This window comes from Rhyacophila brunnea, unplaced genomic scaffold, assembly GCF_057557595.1.
Source record: "Rhyacophila brunnea isolate RB1 unplaced genomic scaffold, BYU_Rbru_1.0 scaffold_11, whole genome shotgun sequence".
NCBI classification, from domain to species: Eukaryota; Metazoa; Arthropoda; class Insecta; order Trichoptera; family Rhyacophilidae; genus Rhyacophila; species Rhyacophila brunnea.
The window spans coordinates 40,526,321-40,538,735 of record NW_028232763.1 but is presented as its reverse complement, the minus strand read 5'-3'; the positions used below and the strand labels follow the sequence as shown (position 1 = coordinate 40,538,735).

General features: G+C 30.9%; 1 protein-coding gene across 1 annotated transcript in view; it reads left to right on the top strand.

The window, feature by feature from the left end:
- Positions 1-11,206, top strand: part of LOC147078709 (uncharacterized) — a 42,784-nt gene extending 31,578 nt beyond the window's left edge. The window contains exon 2 of the mRNA XM_085960502.1: positions 11,142-11,206. Coding sequence (XP_085816628.1) covers positions 11,142-11,206 — 65 coding nt within the window. The remainder of the gene's footprint in view (positions 1-11,141) is intronic.
- Positions 11,207-12,415: the final 1,209 nt, after the last annotated feature.

Genomic DNA, 12,415 nt, shown 5'->3' with positions numbered 1-12,415 from the left:
ACAAAATTTTGGTCCAAGGATTAGCAGATAAGCGTACTATCAACTAATCCACGGTAGATGAAAATATTATTTAATTTGAGTGAAAAAAGCTCAAGAGCACATAAATTTCATATTGAAATCTATCTAGAAAAGCTTTGATTCTAAAACAGACTTTTTTATAAATGAATAATATGATTTGCGTCTACAATATGTACCTACGAATATTTCGGTCGTTTAGTTAATGAAATTGGTTAAGTTGTTCAAAAAGATATAATATTGATGTCATAAAACTATATCATCCATTTGTGATTGGATAACTTTACTATATAATTTTCTATCTGGCCTTTAATATTCTTTTGTGATACATTTTTCAAACGTTTCTAATAGAAGATGTTAGTTTATGCTTGACTTCATTTCCGACTTGGACGAATTCCAAGTCAAGCGATCCGTCAAATTGAAAGATGACTTGGATCGAGGTCTGCTCTTCACAGAATGGCTTCAATTACTTAATTGCTTTAGAGTTAAAAGGGCCGAGTCTATAGTAATTGATCCAAAGCAAGTTTTATTAAATAAATGACTTGTGTATAATTTTATAATTGTCGTATTTACTTGACGAGATGCCGACTAATTTTTTGTGATATGTTTTGTCTGCTCCGAAAAAAATAATTTACATTAATACAACTTACATACTACATACATTAGGGATGTAAAAAAGTATCTTTATTTTTTTTCACTGCTATAATTTTAATCATTTGAGTTATTTTACAGCTACACATAATAATATAGAACCACGAAAATAAAATTGAGATAGATATTCTGGGAATGGGACGACTGGACTCCGGACAATTGGACGCCGCACTGTCGTATACACGTATACAGAACGTAGACGAGGTATTTTAATCAGTTTCTATCTATTACTTAGTAGTTTTAATACATTTGACTCTTAACATAATGTATTCTTTATTCCGGATTGAGAATTACCATGCCTAAGGCTTTATATTAAATAAAAAACTCTTTTTTCGTTGGAACTTAAACATATGCACGGTTAAATCATTATTTACGTCTGCATATTTATATTCTCACCAACTATTAAATCATAATATAATCATTTAAATATAAATAATAATATTAAATATTTTTTTTAAAGTACCTATAAGTACCTAACGTCAATTTATTTTCGAAATCCGTGGCGTCCAGTTGTCCCGGTGCCAAATCGTCCTAGACCCGATATTCTGTAGTGGCTGCTAATGTTCCCGCTATTTTTTTATTGTGTGTGAGTGGATCATCAACGCATCTGAGTAGTGGCGTAATTAGGGTTGGTGTCACCCGTCAGTGACGGGTGGTTACCCGGTTCGCTAACCCCCCCCCCATAAACACACATATACAATTTTTCATTAAAACTTATATTTTTAAGGTATTTGTTAATTTCAGTTATTTTATATAACAATAACACTAACAACGATATTTTTTTTACTGTTTAAAAAATATTGTAAGAACTGTGATGTTTTCACATTAAGGACTACTATGAAAATGTACTGACAATGTTTCTTACAAGTTGAAATATGTCAAAGACTAAGAAATGTTGAGGACTCGGCACATAGGTGGTCATTGATAAACACTAAAATACGTATCTTCTTTTCGTATACTTTGGCACGCGATAGAACAGGACGGATATAGTGATCCCGCTTGATGTAAAATTTCACTTGCGTGCTCGCGTTAGTCGGACTTGACCTTCGCTTTCCGAGAAGCGAGTCGAAGAATTGTGCATGTGATGGTTTCGTGCATTCGAGCAAACCTAAAATCTGGCAAAGGTAACTTTACAACTTTTACAATATTTTTATATGAGGACTGTGCGGGGGATGAAAACATGTGTGCGGACACCTTTTGGTAGGTATGCGCGCGCACACGCATACACCTTACAGGGAACAATGGTAGCTGCGCTTTTCAATAGATTGTAATAGGACGGGCATAAATACATTACAAAGTACAGTGTAATGAGTTAAAAATCAAACAGTGTAGAGAATATAATCAACTGCCCATCCATTTCGTTAGGTTGTCCACACCATCAATACAAATTAGCCGATAGCAGCATATGAAAGGAGGTAGAAGCTTGCCGTCTCGAAATTTGGTTTACTTATTTTCAGTAGGTAATCTTTGTGAAAATTCTGACAACTAATTTATTAACCAAACCAGAAAAATACAGTTTAAAATTGGTTATAACTAAATTTCTGCTAACTCCTAGTTATAAGTCTACCAAAAGTCGGTTCAGGTTTAGTCTCCAATAGGATTCAATCTAATGCATATCAGTAGGTAGATTATTATATTATAGCATTGATTTTTTTCAAACAATTTTTAGTAAGTACATAAATACATATTAAATGATAAATCCATAAGTAATATTTATTTACACGTCAATAAACAATCTATATGCTATAATGCTATTATTGTATAATATAACTTTAATAATTTTAAACGTGAGTTAGTGTGATCGTTTGTTGTACATGTAATGTTATGTAAGTACTATTTTCTGTTGGGTAGATACTAGGTGAAAATTGTGAAAGTTTTCATCTCCAGGGTTCTTTGTCTAGTCGAAATTTTCTCTCGGGAGTTTTCCGGCAGGTGTGTCCGAAATTGCGAAGAAGAAAAAAAACCTCTTCTAATACTGAAAAGTGTACAAAAGTTATATTGGGAAAATATTCTTAAGTTGAACACAAATAACCCGTAAGTACTATCAGTAAGCACATAATGTAATATGGAAACAAGAACACTGAAAAGCTTGCATATTATATCGATCGATTTTCATATATTATAATATGTAATCAATATTTTGTTGACGATATTAAATAATATTTAATGTAACATTCTGTAACACACTAGAAAAAATCATTTTGTAGAAAAAAATATTTAATTCAATACACTAAAACCGATAACCAAAATTATAACGCAATTTGATAAGCATTTCATGTAACAACTACTAGTTAAAATTGTCGTAATTAACTAAGATGCCCGTAGTTTAACTAGAAAAACATACTTGCGCGAATCCAGCAGATACAGGTTCAAGTCCCGTCGGATGTCGTATTTTTCTCGACAAAATGATTTTTTCTAGTGTGTATAATATACACACTAGAAAAAATCATTTTGTCGAGAAAAATACGACATCCGACATCTCATGCATATTATGCATGAGATGTTTTCAAATTATGGATATTAAATAATATCAGAATTCTAATACAATATTTTTTTTTAATTCTTGCATTTAAAAAATTGACATACATAATTCTATTAAAAATAACCTAATTTTGGTTGTTATTGAAATTACTGAAATGAATTTCAATCACCCACAGCTTCAGTGGTATTAAAACTGTGTATCATGATGTCCTGGGGCGTTGCAGAATATTTGAATAATAATTCCTGAGTAGAATAATTCTAGCTAACCCACTAATAAACAATTACAATTAATAATATACCCCATTTTTGCACCAGTTTTCTATTTACAATGCTTCTACTCACAATATAAAATTATTCTGATTTCGAAAATACTTTTAGGAAACTCATATTTAGAACTATGTAGGGGAAAGTCATGTACCTTTGGACATTATTTTTTTTTATCATTCATGACTTTTTTTCTCGACAGCGAAACATGATAGAAGAAAAATGCTTTTGTATCTATGTTTCCCAATCAGTTGTTTCTAAATTTCATATTTTTAATTAATTAAAACATCATCCTACTCTTTAGTTTAACATAATTTTTTTTTCTGAAAATGAGGCTTTCGTCGATAGGTACAATCCATGCATGTACCTTTGGACACGCTAATTATTAAAATAGGTGAAAGGTGCCAAAAAACGAATGAACAATATAAAATCACACTGTATTTATAAACTATTATACATTGGTAAACTTTTAAAAGGTGATTAAAATATTTATTAATATAGAATAGGTAGATATTTGAACTCGAGTAGATAAACAGGTCATAAAAATAGAATGCATACGTATTTTTGTGGGATTTTTAGGTTGCGTATTGTAATAGTTAGTGACGTCCAAAGGTAAAAGCGTCCAAAGATATACGACTTGCCTATGAATTCACAATCTGAGAGAAATTCCTTCATAGACGAGTGAGAAAGGTGCTGTATTTTCACCCGGGGGTTCCGGGTTCGATTACCGATGAGGTCACAATATATTTATGTGATTTTCTCAAAACCTGAGTGTTTGTTATTGTTTGACTTCTATTACTAACTATACTACTGTCAATGGGCCTTATGGTCTGTTGTAGTGTTAAAAAGAATATATCGGCTGTAGAAAGAAAAAAGTAATCCACAGACATAAAATTTTACAGGAGGGACAAAAACGTTTTTGTGTTGGTTTTCGGTCAAAGTTAAAATACAAAATATACATAGCCTTGAAGTGCATAATAATTAATAATTTAGTTTTGATATACCTAATATGATATTATTTATTGAGTTAATTAAAGAAAACCTAATAAAAATGATGGTCAAGTCGTTTTCCCCACTTCACATCCTTTTTTTTTTTTAAATTGTCAGCTAAATATAGATAATAAATCGAGATTTGCAGCTTACACCCTTTGGACACAACGTGCGTTTAGTCATGTATAACGTTATTATCCAATAAAACCTATTTTGAGAAAATGAGAGTTGTGCCTTTTTTCCTTTCTAGAGTCGATATTATATGGTAGCTGCTGTTAAATTTCGTGTGACTAGGAGGTCAAGTACTATCTGTGTAGCCCAGAAAACTCAGAAATAATGAGAACTGAAATACATAACGGGTAAGGCGATAGCAGGTTACCGACTCGAGTAAAGAAGAATCCGGATTAAACTTACACATGTGTCAAGAATACGTTTTACGTCGAATACTGAAAACTGCTCTCGGTTTATGCATTTAATCTCATTTAACGTTGGTATATTACACACACTATTGCACGTGCATAATGCGTGCTTCATTTTTCGTAGGACACTCACACATTCAAAACACTACATCAACATGCGGCGTATTGAATAAAGCCTATCGGTATTCTATTTATTATCTGTTTTGTGGTATAGCTACAAATTAAGGAATGAATGCATATAATCAATTTGTTTACAGTAGATTCTATGGATTTAAAAAAAATATCGCTGACAATCTGTAAATGTGTATGTCAGAATATAGAAATCTTTACGTGTAGAAGTAGTTACCTAAGGAGTTGAGGTAAAATTTGAGACTGTCATCTAGTATGTAGCGGCACTTAGTTTAGGTGTATTACTAGGTGTCTTAGTTTAATTCCAAGTTTTGAAAAAACTACACGGAAAAGAGCAGGCTGATTGATTTTTTTAGGACGCCTTAAAAAATAGACAGAAAGGGTGCCGCAAGATGAAAAAGTTTAAAAACATCGCATACCAATGGAAAAATATACCTCTGGTGTGTTATAAATCAAGAATTTTAAAAAAAATCTCGAAATCATTTTATATACGTATCAATAAAATGTGTTCCTAAGTAAGTAAGAATTTCTAATTGATGAGAGTTTTGTACTATTCCAAAAGAAGAGGTTTAGTAATAAGTAAGTATTGTAAACACATAGAAAATTGAACGAATATATTGTTATTTAGTTTACATCGTATATCAAAAAGTACATGTCATCTGCAGATATATACAAACTTTGGTAAAATAATTGTAAATAGGCACCCAGTGGTGTTGTTTGCTATAATAATATATAGACCCATGGAGTTTTACTGACATCTAATTAGCAATTAGTCTCTGCCAGCCTACCAAAATAATTATTACACTAACCGGTTATTCTATATAAAACTAACCGTAAGCTAAATTTATATTTGCTCATGACTGATAAAGCCAGTTGCTAATTTTCGAATTTATATTATTTTGATCTGTGGCTTATATATTGCTTCCTAATATTGGATAAAATAAATTTTAACATTAATTGAGCATTTATTGAGCAAAATTATATTTTATAATGTTATAATATAATTAATTATATTAATTAATTGTACATATTGGTGTATTACTCGACAGCTATTTCGGTTATCACACCATTGTCAAAGCTACAAACGTTTTGTCTCTGCAAAATGTCCAGCAATTTTTTAAAACTACACCACAACATAATACCTATAATATGCACGTATAATTTAATTAATACCTATTTTTCAGTGCGTAATGAATGAATGACAGCAACGTTATATTCATTTATTTTTTTCATCCGTCACCGAATTCAAAATAATGTTTTAAAAAATTAAACTGAACACACGACACGTGTGCATTGTAGATTTAATTTTTTAGTGTATGTAAAATTGTATAATATAGTATGTCAATAGCCAAATTTAACGCAATTTGATAAGCATTTCATATAAAAACTATTAGCGAATTTCGTCGTGATTAGATAAGATGTCCATGGCTTAATTATTGGTAAGGCATATTGGCGCGAATCCAGTTATAGATTTTCGATTGTAGCATTGTAGATTTTATTTTTTAGTAAGTAGGTACATGTAAAATTGTATAATATATTATGTCAATAGCCAAATTTAACGCTATTTGATAAGCATTTCATATAAAAACTATTAGCCAATTTCGTCGTAATTAGATAGGATGCCCGTAGCTTAATTATTGGTAAAGCATATTAGCGAGAATCCAGTTGTAACAGGTTCTAGTCCCGTTGGGCGTTGTATTTGAAAAAAAAATCAAGTAGGTATATATCTGACATGTTTTCAAATTATGTCAATGTTCAATATAAAGAATGTTACATTTTAAAATATTCGTTGAATAAAAGAAATTAATGTGATTTCCAACTAGTTGAATATTAATTTTGAATTTACTTACATAGAACTTTCGAGTTAATATTATGTAAATTGTTTTCTTTATTAATTATTGTTATTTTTTGTGTTCGTACGTTATTAGAACTATTATAATAATTTCATTGTAGTTATATTTTTTGAGATGAATATTATAATAAGTCTAGGAATGTGTGGTAGACCTTTATTAAACATAAAAAACAGTAACGAGTTATGAAAACATGCTTCGTGTAGAATTTACCCAGTTTTCCCTGAGGCGCCTCCAATTTCGCTACTAGTATTGCCGTTCAGTTGTGAAACAATTCAATTACCAATACCTCTACCGAGACAAGGCCTGGGAGCGTGTAATGGCAAACTCCAAAACTAGAAACAGTAACAGATACCTAATTTGAGAATTGTCTAATACGTGACTTGTAAACTATTATAAATTTCACCCAACCTACAGCCAGCCCTTCGCAGTTTCAACTTGTCAATTCAAATATTTAACTCTAAATTGATTAGAATGATTCGTGTTACACAGATTGGCCGAGGCAAAAATTTTGCCGCACGTGTTTCGAGAACATTTTTTTATAAGTGATACATTTTTTGGTCAAATAAGACTCACTGTTTGTTGCGTCCCACAAAATAAATCAATCAACAGAAACGGTCCCATTGTTTGATTAGGATTTATGCGAAAGAGAAAAATAACATTACGTAATGGAAATTTTCCCTTTGTTCCAATATCGTTATGTACGTATCAACAATGTTAGATAATCTACTTTAGAATTACAATAGACTATGAGATTGAAAATAACAAAAAAATATTGTTTACTTAATATTATTTTTTCAATGTTTTTCTGGAATAGGTCAATAGCCAATCTTTCGTTGAGTTACGAATGTTTTTAAGACTTTTATAAATAGGTTTTTGGTTAATATCTACATTAAAACTGAGGATACTAGATAAAAAACCTAACCTAACCTAACCTAACCTAACCTAACCTAACCGAACATATCTAATGGTACAGTACTGAATTAGTTATACGTAATAATAATAACATTTGTATTAGTATATGTCTGTGGCTGTCAACGGATCCATGTGACCTAGTTTTCAAATTAATATCATTTATTTAATTGTTATTTATTTATTTAACAATTCACAGGCCGTCAGCAGTTTTAAATAACAGTGACTCGATAAGAAAGTCAAAAAATAAGTTGTTCATTATATATCATGATCTTTTGAATACAAAATTCACACAGTCAAATTACATCTTGCAAGTGAGGACCTTTTCACCTCAATAACAACATATTAAATGTTTTTCTCACTAAAAGCCTGAGAGACTTGTGATTTTATTTTAACTGTGTTGGGTTAAATAAAAAGGCTAGAACGATCAAAAAAATATCTCACTCGATATTCTCACTCAATCTTCTCACTTAGTAAAATCATTCCACATTGTATCTTGCTAGAGAACCGTCACTATATTATTATAATTACCTCGTTATTATCTTTTACTATTGTAGCACTGGACTTCTGTCAAACCGCAAATAAATAATCAAACTACATCATCCTCAGTTCTTCACTCCTCCAACGTCAACATCCAAACTTGTGTGTACCACATCCATAAAATGGTGACCTTCAACAACATTTCCAAATGTCTATTCTAGTTTTACAAAAATGTTCATAAGAGACAAACAATTTTGTTTCAACCCAACTCGCTTTCACGGAATTCTAACATTAAAGTAAATTAACATTTTATATGTCTCCACAGAGTAGAGAGTAAGTTGTGTAGTATTAACGAACGTATTTTTAGATACATATAATAATACTTGTAAGCTATTTGCATTGGATTAAATTCACACTGATTAAAAAAAAACTAATATGTTTCTTCAGACGTATGGTTCATTCGCGGTTTTCTATGGCTAACATTGATAAGTTTATTAGAATTCTAAAATTTTAATATACCTACCAACCAACGGAACTTGCCACGTCAAATAGAATGTGGTAGAAAACGATTAAAAATGGCTAAATTATTTTTTCACAAAATACAATTATTTCGGTTTTGTAATTTTTATCTATATAACTTATTTTGGAAGATATACAGTACCTACAATGTACATATTTCTTATCGTCTAAAAAAACTCTGAAAAACGGTCCGTAATTTAATTTGTAGTGAAACAATTAAAAGTGGTATTCAATTGGCAATAATAAACACGATTTGATTCGATCTATCAATGACAGAAAAAATTCAACACTAACGACTGTGATTAGTTCCTAAAATAAAAAAAATACAAAACCAAACACAACCTACTTATTTCTGAGTTATAAAAGTTAGAGCGATGCCGAGAGAGAGAAAACGATGCAATATGCTTTATGTAAGAGCAGTTGGAAATAATATAATGGTTACAAGAATTAAATTCACCCTTTGTAATTCGTGCGCATTAGAAAAAATCGTAATCTGCGCAATTTAAAAGTTGTTCTACTATTAATTATAATAACGCTGTAACGCTCGGGTATTAATTAAAATCTGTCTTCAGCCATCCACTATTGCTGCATAATGCAGCGTTTTTACGTGTCGATTTTTGTCGTTCAACTGTTTTTTTCTTTTATTTTGTTAACTGTCAATTCATGGTGGAACTGCATTGTATTGTTGTTTTAATTTTATAAAACGCAATTTTTGTAGTACTTATTCCCATATAACTAATAAAGATGAAAATGTTCCTCTGAGGCGGACGAAATCGGTCCTAATATATTGATTAAAAGTGGAATAAGTACTACAAAAAAAATGCGTTTTATTAAATTAAAACAACAAAAGTTCAACTGTTTGTTAAATGTTGAACAAGAAATTAAAGGGAATGCTCCCTCATATAAATTTATGTTGAATCGATAGTCGTAATCAAAATGGTATAAATTGGCGAGTTGTTATCACATTGGTTACTCTGAGTAAACCAGTTGACACAAATGATGCTTTACTCTTGAATCGACAAAATTAGAAAGAAGCTGGGCTTAGTTCAATTCAACTTAGGAGTTGATCAACTTTTCTGAAATATGGTTTTCACTTATCAATTGACTTTCAACTGCGATTTAACATAGTAACGGTTGAGTGATAAACATCGCCACACGAGACCACGCCGTTGGCTTCTACCTGTCATCAATAGCATGATATGCCACGCTAATCAGTGCATGGATTGCTTACCCACACGAGACACAACTAGACACAGTGATCCTAATCTATTGTTTGGGCATCGCACCAGTTGAAGTATGGCCTTATGGTGGAGAGGGTACAGAAGAAATTCGTGAGACTCCTTTACTTGAGGTTGTATGGATACTATCCGTGGCTTTATCCAACTGACTTTCTCTTAGGCATGCTTACATACTGCAGTCTGCAATTTAGAAGAAATATTTATTTAGCTACGTATTTTTTTCGACTTATACAAGGTATAAATGAGAACTCTGCCATTCTGGGCAGTGTTGACCTGTGTGTCCCTGATAACTATCTTAGAAATAGAGACCACCAGTTGTTTATTCTCCCAAGGTGCAGAACCAACCTGCCACTGGTAATGCCAATTGGGAGAGTGATAACTATGTTAAACGAAATTGCTTCGGGTGTTGATATATTCCACCTACGTGAGAATGAGTTTAGGTGGATGTTGTTTTATAAAATCTTAAAATAGGGTCTGCTTAACTCATCCGGTGTACTTCCTTGTACATATCTAATTCATCTACTGATATATCTCTTTTTTTATGTAATACTGTTATATTTATATATCTTTGTTTATAAATGTCATGTTGTGAACGTCTTAAACTTATAATTTGTAATGTCCAAAATATGTTAAAAAAATAAATGAATTGAATTGAATTGAATTAATTTCTCTTAGATCTTCAATCCATTTGAATTCATCCATATTATCTTTTTGAAAGTTGTTAAAAAAATAACAGAAAACAACTTCATTGGAGCTTTGGGGGTGACAATCTAGGGATATATTATTATGATCTTTTAGCGTGTATTATCGCATTGAATCAATTTTATCTAGAAATATTTAATTTATAGAGAGGCCCGCGGCACCAAGTTGGTAGTGACATACTGTTTGAATACTCCATTATTATTGTAGAAAAGTAGAATGAAATACTATCAGGTTTTATTTATCTAGGAGGTAGTAGTAAATTATTAGTATACATATTATACGATTGGATAACTAGAGATTTATACTAAAAAAATACGAATGTCAATGATGGCAAAAACAACAAATAACAATAACGACTCAATCTATTTTACTTCAGCTAGTAAATTATTTTCGTGGTTGACCATAAACCCAGCAATTTCAACCGAGCTTTTTTTGTTCGCCAAAAGTTACAAGAAGAGGAAAGCTCTTAAAATATTTATTGATTTATTCAGAGTACTGGAACGCTAGTTCTGTAAACAAACGGGAGGACGAAAGTTTACAAAATGACCTCCGCTAAATGAGTTTTCTGTTTGTTTTTGCGTATACGTAAACAAAAAACTTGACAAAACGGAAGAAACTAACTGCCTATCTACTTAGAAGGGGCACAAAAACTTCACTGGAAACTACATTTTTTTATGAAGTTTGAAATATTCACAGGAGTAATGAGGCCATATAAAAGGCTTTTTGATAAAACAATAAAAATCGTTCCTATGTAACGTAGTAATACGAAAGAAAGTTATTGGCACAACAAAAATAAAATTCAACATTAAATCTACTAAAGGTTTCTATTGGTTTTATTTATTCATAAATTTATTAATCACAACTGTATTTTGAAATAACAGTGATCGGTCAATGTGACATAATTAATACACGATTTATAAGGACAAAATACATAATATCGTCACTGTTCTGGCAGAAGACACTAATTTGAAAAAATTACATATTGAGTGAGACCAAAATGTTCCTTATTTCAAACTTTACCGTCTGGAAACCTACAGTACATGTTCAAACACGCGCGTTAACATCATTTTACTCCCTACTTCAATTATAGTTTGTCAATTTATGACTACGGCCGTATGTTGTAGCTTAACCACTGGGGAATGCCAAAAGAAATGGTGTATTTCAAAAAAACACTACCTTATTCTTAGGTCAATAATTATTATAAAGCAATCATTATTCGTAGGATGTTTATCACACTTGAATTTTCAAGGACATAGCTTATAATGAGTATCTTTAGAATTATCTTCAAATGTGTTAATCTTGCCCATTTTTTGAATAATATAATGCCTAATTCTTGTCAAATTTGGGATCACAGAGATTATCAATATAATCTTTTATCATAAATATTTAACTATAATAACGTCAATATAAATTATACTGATAGTTTTATAAATGCGTTTAAAAATTAATAGTTAGTTAGTTAGTTAGTTAATTATATTTTTATGTTATGACAGTTATTTCCAACCATTTTTGTTCGAAGGTAGACAAAATTATTTAAAAAACAAATATTTTGCAACATTTTGCAAGAACTTCTACCTGGCTAATAAATATCAAATTTGACAAGGTTAAAACAAAAGAAAATATTTTCAATTATACTCGTCTGGCTTACTGGTTAGATTGTGGGACTATCTATTTTTAGTATTAATTTCGTGTCAGTAAAATGCCTACTTTTTCACTAACTTTGCAAAGTCTCACCGAACCCTGGTTATAAATCACTGTATTGTAT